Source organism: Dysidea avara, chromosome 11 (assembly GCF_963678975.1).
Source record: "Dysidea avara chromosome 11, odDysAvar1.4, whole genome shotgun sequence".
NCBI classification, from domain to species: domain Eukaryota; kingdom Metazoa; phylum Porifera; class Demospongiae; order Dictyoceratida; family Dysideidae; genus Dysidea; species Dysidea avara.
In genome coordinates, this window is record NC_089282.1 from 9,921,644 (window position 1) to 9,940,458 (window position 18,815).

Here is an 18,815-nt window from a genome sequence, read left to right on the forward strand (position 1 = left end):
AACTTCACTTTGAGGTGGATCCATTCGGCAGTCTGAAATACAGGTGTGGCAACTCTCCTAAGACTTTGTGAAGTACCTTCCCTTCGGGTTTTACAGGCATTTAACTACTGAAAAACAATGGTGCAGGCCTCATAGACTACCAGGAATAACCTATTCCTTCGAGATGAAAGGGACGTGTCCCATACGTATGCGAACAAAAATGAAGAGCAGCATAGAGAAAACAGTGCTTTTCACTCCACTGTGTGGTACAGTACCTGCATCATAATCTGTTTACGTAACTACTAGCTGTAAAAGTTTCACAAGATATGTACTTTGCTATTACAGTAAACATAAGGCGTTTACATGAGTTTCTTAATCGACCAAAGAATGTTGTTGTATAGTACATAATAAGACAGTAAACAAGTACAACTGGTAGGAGAGGACTATGCATTTTGGGAAAATATGTAGACTTTTAAAGAGTAAAACAGGAGCGAGATAGAAACAGAAAGTGGGAATGGGATTGCTATGTCAAAATATACAGGTTAAAATTTATACTAAAATGTTCTTGGCAGCATTGCAGAATTTTACAGCTAAATCACAATCAACAGAGCAGTCACTGGACTAAAATACTTTTACAAGGTGGTAAAGTTTTTTTGTTTTTGTTTGTTTTTTGAGAATGAGTCAGTTAGCACTGCTCAAATGCAACATCATCTTGCAAGAGTGTGATAAATTAAAAACTCACTAATTAAAGAGCGTGGCACCCATTTCGCTCACGAGTATTCATCCCAAATGAAATGGGATGAATACTATGGGTGTTAACTAGTGAGTTTTTAATTGCACACACTCTCACGATTAGAAACTCACGAGACAACGTTGCATTTAAGCAGTGCCATACTTGTACAGTAGTTGAATCGTTTATAGTGATAGTAGGGCTGGGACGAATATTGAAATTTACCTTCAAATACTTGCTAATAAAATGTTCAAACATTCGAAGCTTCGGTGTAGGCTTTCAAGTTTGTATTTATGTACAACCTTCTTAGGTTTTATCTTTCTAAACCTATTCAACAAGTTTGTAAGCATTTGGAAAGTGCAAAGCAGCAGTACTGAATGACGCGATCGATCGATTGCAAAAGGGCGTGTCCACTGTACTGCAATCATGCACAGGTAAATACCGAGAAATGGCTAAAAGTATACTTTCCATGCATTATCTATCACTTTATAAGGTGTTTTAAGGCTGCAACTATGGTAGCAAGCTGAACGGTGATGGTTTAAAAGTGGGCATGGCACATGCAAAGATTGATCTCGAAGAGACGAACATTGATCATGCAAGAGGAATAAACAGCTGCAGTAAAGATAACCACGTTTATTTGTAATTCTTTCGAAGACTATGAGTGCATTACGAAACTTCGAAAGGATACTTTTATAATTCGAAGTTTACTTAACCTTTGAACCCACGAATCATTCGAAGCTTCATCCCAGCCCTAAGTGATAGTGATAGCCATGCAGCTACACCTGTAGCTTTAAAAGCAATAGTGTGATAGTATCCAATTGCATGCAGCTAGATTAAGAGTGACATTGCAACAACTTCAAGTGATCCTGGTATCATTATGTGATTGTTTTTTTGGACACTGTCACGTGACAGGATTCGGCGTGGCACGAAGGATACACACTAACATCCACTGTAGACAAACTCAGCGGTTTACTCTTATTACAGCCCCCTCCACGCATGCGCACCATATCATAACACTCCCCCCCTACAAAACTACCCCTACACACAACAAAAGGTATACGCACACACATGTGGGTACAAAAATTAAAGTTGTCTAAAAATTACATGATAAAAGACCTAAATACACCAGCAAGGTATGGAAAAGGTTAATAACTAAGTGAAATGCACAAGTCAATCAGTCACCGGTATTTGTGATGCTTATGTCAGGGTGGTGACCATGAATAAGACCTCCTTCGAGAGTATCTGTGATCTCGTCTTCCTCTGTCATAACAATTCCGATCATGAATACGGCAGTCATATCAATCATAACCACGTATGCTATTCTTGTCCTTGTGTCCTCTAGACCATTCCACAACTATCCTATAGTACATTCGCGTTGAGCTGAATCCTGGGTTGTTGATTAAGAAGCCATACAAGATCAAAGGCTTTAAACATAATGTTTATGACGCATTTATTCGTAAGCCCATGTTACGGGCGCACACTTAATTGTTGTGAATATGGCGTCCAGTGCACCGTCAGCGAGTGCGCAGCGAACCCCCCTTGGAAAGAAGTTAAACAGCCAAATGAAGTATCTACTTATGACAAGAAAAAGATACAAAATGCACTTTGAACAAGCCCGCTCAATTGTAATCGTCAGGTACAAATGTTCACGAGTCCATGTTGATGCAGACAGTTTTGACCCAGATACTGTCAGACAAGATCCATTCATTGTATGGAAGGAAGGAAATCTATCGCTCTCAAAGATTTTGGTAAGTTAAATTTTGAAACCTGCAACTTTGTCACGTACTCCGTCTTAGGCCAAACTTAAGAATGATGGTGTTTTCTCTGGGGGTAGAAAATTGCTTTAAAGAGTGTTGAGTGATATGGGATTTAAGTACAAGACGATTAATGACAAGAGGTTAGCATTGAAACTGTTTGTGCTTTAATGTCACTACACGTATATGCAGGGTATACTATGAGCAGTCCTGCACAGTCCATCAGCATCATAAATATTAAAGACGAACGAGGTGCAACAGAACTGAAGGAAGACCGGTTGTGTATTTGGATGAGACTTGGGTAATGAAGAACTTCTAGAGCAATTCCTCATCCAAATCAGCAGTGATAGTGAAGATGGTGATGGTGGTATTAATGAATGTTCCACTAGCAGTAACGGGTCCAAGTCTTCTTCTGGGCTTACTTCATCTGATGTAAGATTGTTTGATATTTGCAGCATTGGTGTTACAACTTGATTTTGTTCCCCAGGAGTCATCGGGTAGCTGGGATTAAACTCTGTGAAGTACATGAAAATACAGATGAAGTGTAAGTGTGTGCACTTCAATAAAAAATACCATTACTTTATTGTGCTAGCAGAAGTTGAACATACCATCCCGTGTATATTAAATCAGTGCAGGAGTGTTTGGAAGTCACTACAGGTACTATCAGTCCAAATTCATACAAACAGTATTATTTCATTTGTTGAAAATTTTAGAGTTTTTTGGGAATGTAACTTCAAAAACAAAATGCTGGCTGTAAAAACTGTGTACATGTGTGGTGAAGTGATGAGAAAAGGATTAAAATGCCAAATTGACTAAATGGGAACAGAAGACGATAGTCAGCTGTGGTGAATGTGAAATAAAATACATGTTGTTTGGCTCACTTCCAGGAACACCAATGCTGAATAACAGATTTTGAGCTGTTATAATTTGGTTTTTTTTCTCTTTTGAGGCTGAAGAAGTTTTTTACCTGAATATAAGCAGGCCACTTATCTTCTAAATAGTGCAACAGTGGCCCCAGCTCTTCTACTTATGCAACTCTGTTTTACACACACAAATCTGTTTTATTTTTGTTGTAAAAGTGTACTACAGCCTCTTACATAACGGATGGTGAAATCATGCGTGTTGAGGGCGGGTGTGTGACGTCTGGCTTGGCCACAAACACGTGTCAACATGACCATCAAAGGGCCGTGCTTTAGAGGCTTCCCCATTGAAAATGTATGGCGAAACTTTACAGTGTCATAACTGGAGTGTCTTACATTCGAATGAAGCGCTTTTAATATATTTTTAGCGGATTGAGAAGCGCTACGTATTGAGCAATACAGGAGGCCCATGCGATGTAGCAATCGTAAGTTATTAATCGTTTTTGAAGGTTCAGCTCAACGCGAACGTACTATAGTACCCATGATCTCTCTGCCATTCTCCAGACGTATTGCATCCTCAGCATCTCTTCTGTTTTCAAACTCAACAAAACCATAAGCTAGTCGTATTCCTTGTTTCACTTTACAACGTGTCAGTTTTCCATAGGGAAAGAAAATGTCTTCCAAGCCCCTACTGCAAATGTGTTTGGGTAACCGCCCTACGAAAATTTGGTTGTCCACCATTTTCTTTCCTGGCAAACATCTAACGCGCCCGATCTGCTCTCTACTGAGATCCTGCTGTGAATTACTGTTAATGACCCTAAACACTTGCTCTGCTGCAACAGTTGGCGACACTGAGTTCTGTAGCACATTGGAAATACATGCCACTTGTCCTCCAGCTAAGTCATTACCAAGTATGAGACTCACACCCTGGACTGGTAAGGAAGGTCTCACTCCGACAACTACAGCTGCAGTCACTAGGCCACACTTCAAGTGAACCTTATGAAGTGGTACACGAAAAGTTCCTAACTCTGCTCCTTGTAGTAACACAGTCATTCCCGTGTCTGAAAGGGAACTGAAGGGAAGGGCACCCTCCAATATCAGAGACTGTGTCGCATCAGTATCTCTGAGAATGGTGATTGGAAATTCCACTTGTGAGCCAACAAGGGAGACTCTACCACATGAAATTAATGGAGTGTATTCATCTGGCAACTTACTTTTCTTATGGTCTGTCTGACAACTTGGGGAAACAATGAGATCAGGCTTTTCAGACCTCTCATTCTTTCTTGGCAAGGCTTGACATTATGTGACCCTTTTTCCTGCAATAAAAGCATGTTGGTTCAGCAGGTAGGTGGTTGCTACTGTAGTTCCCTGATGGGCCTCCACCTGTAAAGCTACTGGTGATAAGAGCACCAGGCTGACCACCTTTAGCTAATTCAAGTGTTATATCTGCTGAGTTACCATCACAGGGATGGGGCTTTCCAAAGGAAGTGGTATGTGTCAAGGAGTAGTCCTCAACATAAACTGCTGCTTCATGTAAATTGTCTACCTTCTGCCCATCCAGATAGGTCCGAATATCACTAGGAAGGCAGTTTTTGAACTCCTCCATCATCAACAGTTGTCTGAGCCGGTTAAAGTCTCCATCAACTCCTTTAGAGGTACACCAGCGGTCAAACAAAGTTTCCTTCGCCCGTGCAAACTCCACAAAAGTCTGAGTATCTGTCTTCTGGGTGGCTCAGAACCTCTGTCGGTAGGCCTCAGGAACAAGCTCATAGGCCTTGAGAATAGAGCGTTTCACTGTGTCATAGTCAGAACTCTGTTCTATCGATAGGGCTGAATAGGCTTCATGGGCTTACCTAACAGAGAGCTCTGAAGGAGTAGTGTCCAAACTTGTTTAGGCCATGACAGACTTGACGCAACTTTCTCAAAATGCAAAAAATACTTATCCACCTCTGTCTCCTGGAAGGGTGGAACAAACCGTACTTGCTTAGTCACATCAAATTCAGCATGTCGACTGGTACGAGGTACAGGTGGAGCTGTAGAAGCTGCTGCAATTTCGAGTTCTTTAAGTTTCAACTGCAGAGCAAGCTCCTGCTCTCGTAATTCCATCTCTTTCATCTTCAACTGGGCTTCACGCTCCTTCTCCTTGTCTTGCAGTTCTAGCCTCTTCAGTTCGATAGTATCAGTGGTTGATGGTATTTTATCTTCAGACACGATCTCTTCCTCAACTAAATACTCTATGATCAATGTTCGAATTTCACCCTTTTCCATAGCTTGAGTGGCTTCCAACTTGTAGTGTTGAGCAAGGGAGAGCAGCTCCATCTTCTTTAAAGGATTTAAAGACAAAATACTGGGCGATTTTACAAAAGAGTCTATTGAAAACGACATAATTATCTACTCCACAACAACGTAATCGGAACGATGAGAGTAACGACGATGAGAATGATTTGTATGACTACAAATTTGTAATTCCAAATAAAGCACACTGGCACCGATAACAACAAAACCTGCCTAGTTGAGACACACAAACAACAACGCCAACTGTACAAATATTCACACCTGTTGAGGTACCACTCACCCGGTACTAAGGATTAAAAACTTGTGGTTAGAATCGGACAGGGTGAACACAAGGGAGCAGTGAAAGTAGAAAACAAATGTCTCCGCGACCAAAATCTTTAAACAACTTGTCTTCTGGTGCTCCCGGACAAGCCCCCAATTTGTTACGTGACAGGATTCGGCGTGGCACGAACGATACACACTAACATCCACAGCAGACAAACTCAGCGGTTTACTCTTATTACAGCCCCCTCCACGCATGCGCACCATATCATAACAGACACGGTCACGTGTTGGTTTTCCTTTAGTGTCATGTGTTAGTTTTACTCATAGTCCCAGCTCTATTGTGGTGTTTTAAACGTTTTAGTGGAAGAATCCTCAAAGAACTTGTATATTGACATGATGACCTTTATCAAAATTTAAGCCATACAGATCCCGTTCCCATTTTCTGATTCTGTTTTACTTACCCATGCACATTTGTTGACATTTAACATACAAGAAGTTGTATATTATGCTTTCTTCTTTACTATTGAAGAAGTATTATAGAAACTCATGTATACATAAAACTGTACTGAAAAAAAAAAACTGTACTGAAAAAAAAAACAATCTGTTTAGTCAAACATTTTTCAATGTTTTACTACTGCTGTGAAGCAAGCATTGATAGTTTGGCACTTAATACACAGATGGTACTGTATAGCGGGTTTTTAAAACATGGTGTTAAACAAGGTTATTTGAATTGTGTTTATGAGACTAACGTCAACAACTTTAGTCACTTACAGTCTATGGAACACATATTAATTAACTAATTAAAAACAAGTTGATGTGCTACTTCTAAAAACTAGGTGCCATGCAGGTAGCTAAATCATCTGGAATTAACCAACTACATATTCTATTTTAATATTTTAGGCATTTTTAGCCAATAGGTTTTGGTTGTGCAATAATAAATCAATTTATTATAATTTTGGATTCCATAATTCATGAAATTTCATACTGTAATTCATCAATTTCATTGCTATGCATTGCCAAGGAAGGTTTTGTTAAGCAAATTACTTTTAACAACATATTATGTACAGAAGTATCTTCTTTATCGATGGGAAGGTTCAAAACTAGGAGAGAACCACCCGGTACAGCGTGATTGATACGGATGAATAATAACGCACATACCACACACACTACTACATTAAAAGTGACTATCTTATTACATCATAATAATTATTCTAATTAGAGTTTGTCAATTCTCTACTAATGTGTTTTTTTCGACAAATTCTCTCGACAAAGCCTCCAAGTGCCAGACAAAGAATCCTAAAGGTAGCCTAAATTAGTAGTTACTTGGTTATATCTTGATTACGAATCATATGAGCACGCAACTTCAAATACTACTGGATACATTCCTCACTACATGGCACCCCAAGGTTAGTGGTTCTACTACTTGGTTACACCTCACTGTGAATCTCAATCTCCACACACTCAATGTTACAATATATTTTACAATAGTTTTGAATGATGTCAAAACTTCCACAAAACAAACTTTGCTGCAGCACACCATTGCCATTAAAGTCACTGAAGTATTTATTAGAATTTCATTGTTGAGTTTGCACAATTGCTTTCATCAGGCTAGCTATACTGTAAGTACATAGCTAAATAGGTTGATGAAACTAATTAATAGGACTACTGGTATAGTTTATGCTTTATCCCCCTCCAGCAACCCACAACATATCATGCATACATACACACATACATATACATACATATATACAAAAAGAAATGGTAGTACTTATTTGCCTTCGGATAACTTAACTTACCCAAACAAATAATGTTACCACACTCAGAAACATGTTTCTAGGAATTGACATCTAAAGCTTCTCAGTGCTTTAGAATTATGAAAATCATTATACAATTGAAAAAGGAAAATGAATGTAACATATGCACTTATAACACATTAGAGCATATCCTACTCAGTCATACAGTTTGTCAATAGCTATGGATTAAATCAGCTGCACATGTATGCAACCTCCCACTGTTTATTTCTATGATCCTTAATTGTTCTCAGCTATGTTCACCTACTACAAAGCATTACAATTGAAGAACAGTACGAGAAGCATCTCAATCTAGTCACTAAGGAATTTATGGTACACAGCAAAAGAAACAAAAGATGCACTACTATGAAATAATATCTACATGGTAAGGAATAAATGGGGGAAAATAAATGGGACAAAAAGAAGGAAAAAGGTTAGTCCATGATGTAATAATGCATTGAAGGCAGTTAAACAATCAGAAGAAAAATTTTAAATTCCAGATGAATTGTTGATGGTTGTCATAATTATTAAGTTTGAAATTAATACTACCAGAAAGTGAGACTGCTTGGGGAGATACAGTATTCATTGGCAGAAAAGTGCAAACCTTTAAGATGCCTACTCTACAGTACTACATGTACTGTATATCATAAAAACAGTACTACTGTATATCATAAAAAATACCTACACTGCAAATGTATTAAAATCTTTATACATAACAACATTATAATTATAACAACCTTATCTTGTCCAAATGATTCAAACTCATATTGGGATATACTGCTCATTATTGGAAACTTTTTCAAATAGCACTGAACAACATAGTCTCTTGAGACCTACAAAAAATAGCATAGAAATAGTCAATGATACATGTACACATATGCTTTAACATGACAGTACACAGACAATAGAAAATATATTTACTATAAATTTAATTGCAACATTAAACCAGCACTTTATATAAACTTGATGTAGCAAGATTCACATGACTGCATGGGTGTAGACAATCACTGGACTGGACTGGCTACCTGGACTGGTTGACTGCACTACTGGACTCAGTTCTTTCTGTTTTAAACAAATTTGGGCAAACAACAGTAGCTATATTGCTCCACAGAATGTTAAATACATTGGTGTGACTACTGCCTGTTCATTTTCAAGGGTGGCACACATTACAGTACCTAACTTTAGTTATTAAGTTAAGCAGGAAGCTATTGTTTTCTAATCACTCTTGCACAAAGAAAAGTTATTAGCTAGTAGCTACAGCTGTATACTAAATTAAATTCATCCATTTAACTTGGCATGATAAACAGTGAATCTTTAGCTTGTGATGGCTACTTAAAAATAAAAAGTACATGTACTACTGTATAACAACAAAATTTGGCAGTAAACTAAATTTGGCAAACTGCCGATTTGACACCAAACAGCAAATTTTAAAATTGGTCAGTACTGTTTTCATACTTTGTGTCTAAGCTTTGATAGCAGTGGTTGAGGTAGGTTTCGTCATGCCAAGTGAGGCTTCATGCATACCACTTAAACACACCTTACTGGTAAGTTAACGTGGTTCCACATATGCAAATGGGTTTGGCACATGATAGCTGCCTGCTCTAAGACTAGAACTCGTATTTGATTAGTGGGTGTGGCTCCACGTAAGTTTTAGCAACAGGCATGGATTCATGCACAGCCATTGATAAATGGATGAGGCTCTAAATACAGATCATGATCCAATAAGTGGGCATGGCCCGTGAAAGAAACCAGGGCCTGTAAAGTGGGATGACTTGAAACTGATATAAACAGTGACTAAATCCATATTAAGATAAACGTTTAAGCACAAAAAGGATTTAACATGCACAGTTTGTCCTTCTATCAGCTTACACCATGTGCAACCTTGCAGCACCGCCAACTTTTCTGTGAGAGCATTTCACCAAAATTAACTTTTGCCAACTGCAATTTTATAGTTAATCACATAGTGATTTAGTTTGCCACACATTATAGTCCAGTCATTTTATGAGAAAAAGGTCAACCATAAACTAATTGCAACACAAACGGTTTCAGCAGTTTCTGGTACAGAACAATGTGCTCTATATACATCAAAAGTCCCAGAAAATCTCATAAAGGTAAGTGACCTTTTGTGTGACCTTTTATAGCCAATTTCAACAAAAATTAGGATTTCCGTTAGTACTTCAGCTATGCATTATTTAAACTATTCGAATTTTGGTATCAAATGGTTGGTCTCACTATAAGGACAAAGACGATACTTGTTTGGTATTAATAGCTTTACTTGTTCTAAAGTTATTATCATTAAATTATAATTATTTCCTCCCACCCACGCACTTGATTAAATTATGGTTTAACCTATTCATTGTTTGCCTAATGATACTTTTCCTATGGCAAGGGACATATTCATAATGGAGGGTCATAATGAAGGGTTAGGTGTATCTGTTACCATGGAAACTGAGATATACCATGTTAATTCTTTACAAATTACCTTTATGACCTGATTCAACATAATTATGGAGAAAAATCTGGCTGACAGTGAACTAAGTACTTACAGCTATTCACATACAGTATGCAGCAAAACAAGATTATTCAGACAGAATTTTAGTAATTAAATGTAGTCACTTTCAGAAGCAAAGCCAGGACTGGCCTACATAACTTTGTGATATAGATCAAGACACACAGTAGTGTGTCGTACGGCGCAAAAAGCCGGCGCGCAACACCCATGAGTATATTGACAGGAAGAAAGAAAACGCAATTTTCGCACCTCTGTAGCTCTGTGCTTCCTTGATGAAACAAGACGATTTTTGCTGTGGACATGCCCTCAAATTTCAGCACCAAACATTCCAAATTTGAGCGAAATCACTTCTAGCATTCCCGGGATATGCGACTTCAAAAATTGGCTTAGTTTCTTAGTTTTATTTCTTCTTATTTTTCTTCCTCTTGTCGCACACTTACAAAAACTGCTATAAAACGCGAATGCTATACCCGATTGTCATGAAATTTTGCACACAGAAGTGGGGTATAAAGGCGCATCTCGGTACCAACTTTGGCTGGAATACGATAAACAGGCAAAGAGTTATGAGCGATTATTTAAAAAAAATAACACCAATAGGTTGTCACGCCTACAGGGTAAACCGCGTATGGGAAGAAGCTGAACATCGGTGGGTGAATAGGGTAACTATTGAACCTCAAACTTTTTGTGGTTTGAAACAAATCGAGCTAAAAACCAGGAAGATACAACGAAAAAACCAACAGTCTGTAACAATCACGCAATCGAGATTAGCTAATAAAAAAAACGACTACTTGCCACGCCTACCAGATAAACCGCTTGGGGTAATGCTTTGAAAATCGTTGTACAGATGGAGTAATCATCTTAGAAAGGCTCATCAATGGTGTAGAAGAATCAGACTTAAAGCCACGGAGTTATAACACGAAATCCAACTTAGTGCAGCAAGTGCGAGATCGAGATACTCTAATAGAGCAGTCATCCTAATAGAGCAGTCACCCTGAAGAGAATTCAAGAGATCAGCTAGAAACAAGGAACCTGTATAGAGATCAGCTACAAACAAGTCACCCTGTAGAGAGATCAGCTACAAACAATTCACCCTGTAGAGACATCAGCTAGAAGAAGTTACCTTGTAGGGAGTTCATGCAACTATGGAAAGAGATTGTTCAGCTAGAAGAAATCACCTTGTAGAGTTCAACTACAAAGAAACCACCATGTAGAGAGTTCAGCTACTAAGAAATCACCTTGTAGAAAATTCAGCCACAAACAAATTGCCCTGTAGAAAGATCAGTTAGAAGAAGTTACCTTGTAGAGAGTTCAGCTACAAAGAAACCATTCTGTAAAGAGCTCAGCTGCAAACAAATCACCTGTACAGAATTCAGCTACAAACAAATCACTCTGTAGAGAGATCAGCTAGAAGAAGTTACCTTGTAGATCGTTCAGCTACAAACAATTCACCTTGTAGAGTGAGCATCTAGAAGAAGTCACCTTGCAGAGTGTTCAGTTACAAAGAAACCACCATTGAGATTTCTGTAATCAATATATGTATTATATATATAGTTTCTACATTTACTGATAAAATATTTAAAGTACATCTACTTCATCTTTTCTTCTTCCTGGGGTAAAGAAAAAAAGATAGGTTAAAAAAGTCCCAAAACCGGCCATAGGCTGGCTTTGGGGTATACAAATACAAAAAGAAATGAAATCTAATCCAAAACAGCCAAGCTGTAAAAAAAGGGTGTGACCCTAAAAAATGCTATGGTGAAAAAAGATGTGAAATTCAAGGTGGCGGCCAAGAAATGGCTGTGATGGTAGGTTAATGGTAAAAATTTTAATAATGACAATTCAGGTGAATTTTGTGCCAAGACCAAGCGGCACAAAAATTCACCTGAATTGTCGTTATTAAAATTTTTACCATTAACCTACCATCACAGCCATTTCTTGGCCGCCACCTTGGATTTCACATCTTTTTTCACCATAGCCTTTTTGAGGGTCGCACACTTTCTTTACAGCTTGGCTGTTTTGGATAAAAAGAAAATGAGACTTCTGTCAAATTAATCAGGGATGACATCAATGAGGTAAAAAGCATCTCACAGTCACTATCCAGGTTTTGAAGTGCTAGAATCTGAAGAATGTGTTAACTTTTTACAAGATTGTTCCTTACACACTTGATTGTGGGAAAAGCTGCAGCTGCAGTCTAAAATTACTTCAATAGGGCAGGCAATAATGAAGGCAGCTCTACCTAGAGTTTTTTGGTCCCATTACAGGTTATTTTAGGTATGCAGCTGCATTACCATTGTGCATCACGATTCCAAATCAATAGATCACATCAACATGGTTTCTGTTGCTCTTATAACATTGGCAAATGGTGGTAATGGATAGAATGGAAGATGTGGCAGATACTGAGTACACCTTCAAGAATAATCATCAAGCAGTCACTACAGACACAAAATTCCATTGTAAATATTGACGGTGTTACAATTCAGATTGATCCTCAACTGCTTTTTCAGAGATTAACCCTACAGCTGCGAAAGCACTAGCGACACTCAGGATGTGTTCAAGTATGAACTCTCCAGTTATCCACCAGCTCTCTTTCATATATACATCACTAATACTTAGACAACCACAGAAGACTGCACCAGCTAGTGCAGTCTAATTAGATACTCTGGAGGAACTTCGATTGGTATTAGATGGTGGCTCCCTTCTGCAGCATATACCATGGAAACAAGGGAGTACTTATAAAGAATATCTATGCCCAGTACATGCAGATTATACCACCAAGAAATGTGGAGGTTATGAGAAGTCATCAACAAAAGATATGGTATATCTGAGGAGGATGCCAATATGCCCCAGACGCTGCTAGTTAGAAATTCTTACTATACAGTTTTCTTCTTTACTGGCACTTTGTCACACAAGCCCTCTCTTTAACTATTTGGATAATCATGCATATACACCACAAAAAGTACTTCCTTCAAACACTAAATATACCCCCAGTATACACATCTAGTTGTAAAAAACTGGTTTTTATAGCCACTGAAGGATGGCTGTGTCATTCACCAATGATCCAAAGCTGAACACAAAGAAAGAACTTTTTTATCGAACAGCAATAACAAGCAGCAGCTCATTAAAGAGTAGCAAACACTGTGATAGTTGGTGATGATCTTTTTATATTGCTGTGCTATCGTGTCTGCTTGAAATTACGAATTCAAACCAGAGAGAAAGAAGCGACTATAAAACCCAGGGTGTGGAACAGTCACAAATTATAAATAACTAAATCTGTATTCATGAAAGAAATAGTGATTGAAAATAACCAAAGTTATAATCAGTTTCCATGGTAACACATATACCTTAGCTTTCAGTATGATCCTCTGTTATAAATATGTCCATTGCCATGGGAAAAGTATCATTAGGCTAGCAATAAACAGAATTTAAGTAAGTGGGTGGGCGGGACAAAGTGGTAGCCTGTACAACTGTTATGATAACTTTAGACAAGTAAAGCTATTAATACCAAACAAGTATCATATTATTCCTTATAGTGAGACCAATCATTCGATACAAAATTTAAATAGTTTGGATTAAGAACATCTGAAATAGAAGCAGAAAACCTATTTTGTTAAAATTGGCTGTAAAAGGTCATGCAAAAGGTCACTTTCCCCTTAAGGGGTTTTCTGGGACTTGATATGTTATAGAGCATATTTGTCTGTGCCAGAAACTGTTGAAATCATTTAGTGTTGCAATTAGTTTAAGGTCAAACCATAAATTGACTGGACTATTAGTAGGAGTGCAAATTGCATGGTTTGTTTCTGTAATCGACACTGTAAAACAACCAATAACATAACAGAATCATGGAAGCCATTTAATTACAAAAGAAAGTGATGCAATTGGCAAACAAATAAACTGACATTAGAAGCCTTTTAAGTGCAATAAGTATTGATATTTTGAGCAACTAATCAGAACTGCTGACATCTGAATGCAACAACAAATGGTATCATAACTAGCCAGTACTGAAAGAATGATGCAATCGCCCTATTAGAAGTTAATGGCCACACAGAACTGGATAGATGTGCACGAAGGGTGGTCAATATGTGATCAATAAGCAATCACACACATTTTAGTGCAATTAGGGAATAATTGCACTCATAACAGCCAAAATTACACTTGACTTTGTCTAGTGGGTAGTGGAAATCTGAAAAAGAGGAACTAGTTCCATCTGTATTTTTATATTCAGCAATACAATAGCCATCTTACCAGTCTAGTAGTCCTGTTCAACATGAACAGTACAGTCCAGCGATTGTAAATAACCTGACTGCATATTATACAGTATATATATATATATATATATGTATATGTTATACTACAGATATCATGGTATTCGAAATATATACCAAAAGATATACAAACTTAGAAAAGATGTTATAGTGCGAGGCGAAGCCTCGCACTATGGCATCCTTTCCTAAATATGTATATCTTTTGGTATATATTTCGAATACCATGATATCTGTAGTATAATATGTTAATACAACATCTCGTCTCCCACTTGGAAGTAGTAACAGCAATTTCTAATGTTTTATACCATCATTAGTACTGGTAAGTAATTCCTTGTGATTAGCATGCTGAAGAAGTATGCACATGTGTTGCAGAATACAATCTACTTGAAAATTGGTCCAACAATCCATAGAAACTGTTGCTAGGCAACAAAATTTAAAGCTGACCTAGTTATAGGCCTTTTAGCAGTTGCTTAACAACCGTTGCTATGGTGTCAAAATCATTTCTAAAATCAGTAGTGGTTACCTAGCAACGGTTGCTAGGCAATAGTATTGTTGCTAGGTAACAGGTATTGGTTACTATGGTACCACTAGTTGTCAAGTCGGACATGCCTAACTGGTAAAACAACTAAACACTATTCAAGAATTTTTAGCCAATCAGATGTGTATATCAAATGTACAAGTGATATACTGATTCTATTGGCTAGTTTGCTATAGTATATCAAAAATATACCACAAGCTGCTATTGGAGTTTTTGTACAGGAAACGATATTGATGTTGTATTAATATATATATATATATATTTAATCCAAAATAGCCAAGCTGTAAAAAAAGAGTGCGGCCCTCAAAAAGGCTATGGTGAATAAAGATATGAAATCCAAGGTGACGGCCAAGAAATGGCTGTGATGGTAGGTAATAATGGCAAAAATTTTATTACGACAATTCAGGTGAATTTGCATTGCCTCCTCTTCCTCCTTTGCGCTACTAGGATCCGGCATCAAATTCACCCTGAATTGTTGTAATTAAAATTTTTGCCATTAACCTACCATCACAGCCATTTCTTGGCCACCACCTTGGATTTCACATCTTTTTTCAACTATAGCCTTTTTGAGGGCCGCACTCTTTTTTTACAGCTTGGCTGTATTAGATTAGATTTCGCTTCTTTTTGAATTAGTATACCCCAAAGCCGGCCTATGGCCGGCTTTAGGGCTTCCTTCTAACTTGTTTTCTTTCTTTTCTGCAGGAATTGTGGAACAAAGGAAGAAATGTTGTGTACAGTTTTTTGTCTGATTAAAAATATTTGTATATTTCACAATGAAAGATAATCATACTATAGGTAATAAGGTGACTTCTTATACATAACTGAACTGTAGCTGAAACTCCCACTGTTTGTAGCTGAACTCTTTTCAGAGTGACTTGTTTCTAGCTGAACTCTCTACATGGTGATTTGTTTCCAACACATATTTCTATAGAGAGATTTGTTTGTAGCTGATCCCTATAAGGTAACTTGTATCTAGCTGATATCTCTACAGGGTGACTTGTTTGTAGCTGAGCTCTCTACATGATGGATTTTTGTAGCTGAGCTCTCTACAAGGTAACTTCTTCTAGCTGATCTCTCTACAGGGTGACTTGTTTGTAGCTGAACTTTCTACTTGATAGTTTCTTTGTAGCTGAGCTCTCTACAAGGTAACTTCTTCTAGCTGATCTTTCTACAGGGTGACTTGTTTGTAGTCGAACTTTCTACATGATGGTTTCTTTGTAGCTGAACTCTATACAAGGTGACTTCTTCTAGCTGATCTTTCTACAGGGCGATTTATTTGTAGCTGAATTCTCTACAGGATGGTTAGTTTGCAGCTGAACTTTCTACATGGTGGTTTCTTTGTAGCTGAACTCTCTACAAGGTGACTTCTTATAGCTGAACTATCTACACATTGATCTTTTCGTAGCTGAACTCTCTACAGGGTGATTTGTTTGTAGCTGAACTTTCTACAATATGATTTGTTCCTAGCTGATCTCTCTATAAGGTAACTTGTTTGTAGCTGAACTCTCTACAGGATGGTTCCTTTACAGCTGATTTCTCAACAAGGTGATTTGTTTGCAGCTGAACTCTCTACAGGGTGGTTTTTTGTAGCTGAACTCTCGACAAGGTGACTTCTTCTAGCTGATCTCTCTACAGGGTGATTTGTTTGTAGCTGGATTTTCTACAGGGTGATTTGTTTGCAGCTGAACTCTCTAAATGATGGTTTCTTTGTAGCCGAACTCTATGCATGATGATGTGGTTGTAGCTGAACTCTTTACAGGGTGATTTGTTTGTAGCTGAACTCTCTACAGGATAGTTTCTTTGTTGGAACTCTCTGCAAGGTAATTTCTTCTTGCTGATATCTCTACAATGTAACTTCTTGCACCTGATCTCTCTACTGGGTGACTAGTGTCTAGTTGTACACTCTACAAGGTGATTTGTTTGTAGCTGAATACTCTACAGGGTGATTTTTTGCAGCCAAACTCTCTGCAGGGTGATTTGTTTGTAGCTGAACTCTCTATAGGATGGTTTCCTTGTAGCTGAACTTTCTACAGGTTGATTTTTTTCTAGCTGAACTCTCTCTCTAGGGTGATTACTTCACAGCTGAACCATAGATAGTAGAGGCATGTTCCACAATCTATGGCTGAACCCTATACAAGGTGTCTTCTTCTATCTGATCTCTCTACAGTGTGATTTGTTTGTAGCTGAACTCTCTACAAGGTGACGTTTTCTAGCTGAGCTCTCTCTTATTTCTAGCTGATCTCTCTACAGAGTAACTTGTTAGTCTAGCTGAAGTCTTTACATGGTGGATTTTGGTTGTTAAACTCTCTGAATGAAGACTTGTTTGTAGCAGAACTTCTACAGAGTAAATTGTTTGTAGCTGAACTCTCTACAGGGTGCATGACTTGTTTATAGCTGAACTCTCTTCAGTGTGGCTTCTAATGTTCTGAATCACTACAGCTATATATTTGTAGCTGAACTCTTATAGGGTGACTTGCTTCTTGTTAAACTGTCTATAAGATTAACTGTTTGCAGCTGAACTCCCTACAGAATAACTTGTAATGTAATGGAATTCTATAATGGAGTAAATAAATTAGCGAAATGTTCTATTAGGGTGACTGTTCTATTAGAGTATGTCGATCTCGCATTTGCCACACGGAGTTGGCTTTCGAATCATAACTCAGTGGTTTGTAATCCGATTCTTCTGTACTACTGCAAGGACTTTCTATGAAGATTATTCCAGCTATACACCGATTTTCAGCTCATTGCTCTAAGCGGTTTGCCTAGTAGGCGTAAAAACTAATACTTTTTTATTCATAAAAATCAATCGCATAATTGTGCCACAGGTTGGATTTTGTGTCATATCTCCATGGTCTTTATCTCGAATCTTTTCAAACCACCAAAAGGTACTCCTACGATGGTTACTCCATCTACATAGCAATTTTCGACTCATTCCATGAAGCAGTTTACCCTGTAGGCGTGACAACAAATCGGTCTTGTTTTACGTGAATAATTGGTCATAACTCCCGAACCATTCATCGGATTTGCACCAAATTTGATGCAAGGATTTGCCTTTAAACTCCTTTTCTGTGTGCCAAATTTCAAGGCGATCGGAGTACTCGTTTGCATTTTATAGCAATTTTTGCTGCAAGTGTGCAAAAACATGAAGAAAGAAAAAAAACAAGAAAAAATCGATACTTTGGCAGCTTGTATCTCGGAAATGGCAGGAGCGATTTCCTTCAAATTTAGTATGTAGACTTCCCTGGCTGGTGGGCAACTCTGTAACAAATTTGGTTCCAATCGGATAAGGGATCACCGAGATACAAAAGTGTGAAAATGACATTTTCTTTCTTCCAGTCAATATACCCACCGTGTGGCGTGCCAGCTTCTTGGGCAGCATGACACACTATTGTGTGTCTTGATATATATATATGCAGTTCCCCTCCAAAAAAAGACAGCAACTGCCAAAACATTACTGCTAATAACATCATAGAAATATTGTATAGGGTTCCATCAATAATCAGATCGGCATCGAATTGGAGCCGATGATGGGTATTTTAGTATTGATTAGTATTGGTTATTTAGGTATTCCTATATCAATTAATAGTTACTTGTGCAAATCGTCATCATCATAACCATCATCATAACCATCATCATAAATACTATTTGGGGTATAACAGGCTTGAAATAATTTTGAGCATTATCCTAGCATAAAAAGTGCAGGAATTGCTTTTGTGTTAAACATTGAGCAACTGCTATTTACTATGTTTACATGAAAAAATCGAAAGACTCTAATACAACAGTCACTGCACAACAAAATATTCTAATAGAACAGCCACATATAGGAAACTTGCGGTG

The 18,815-nt window shown here is 37.8% G+C and overlaps 1 protein-coding gene and 1 long non-coding RNA gene across 6 annotated transcripts in view; one reads left to right on the plus strand and one right to left on the minus strand.

The window, feature by feature from the left end:
- Positions 1 to 18,815, minus strand: part of LOC136239421 (F-BAR and double SH3 domains protein 2-like) — a 155,669-nt gene that overhangs the window by 18,144 nt on the left and 118,710 nt on the right. For all 4 annotated transcript variants that reach the window (XM_066030151.1, XM_066030150.1, XM_066030152.1 and 1 more), the window contains one exon: positions 8,410 to 8,505. In XM_066030151.1, coding sequence (XP_065886223.1) covers positions 8,410 to 8,505 — 96 coding nt within the window. The remainder of the gene's footprint in view (positions 1 to 8,409; positions 8,506 to 18,815) is intronic.
- On the plus strand, positions 2,303 to 3,767 carry LOC136239424 (uncharacterized). 2 transcript variants are annotated; one of them, XR_010693462.1, is made up of 6 exons: positions 2,303 to 2,457; positions 2,506 to 2,606; positions 2,656 to 2,895; positions 2,951 to 3,007; positions 3,059 to 3,120; positions 3,177 to 3,767. It is a non-coding gene; the product is annotated as an uncharacterized lncRNA (long non-coding RNA). The 2 variants fall into 2 exon arrangements; XR_010693461.1 differs by having other exon boundaries at positions 2,304 to 2,457; positions 2,506 to 2,895; positions 3,177 to 3,766.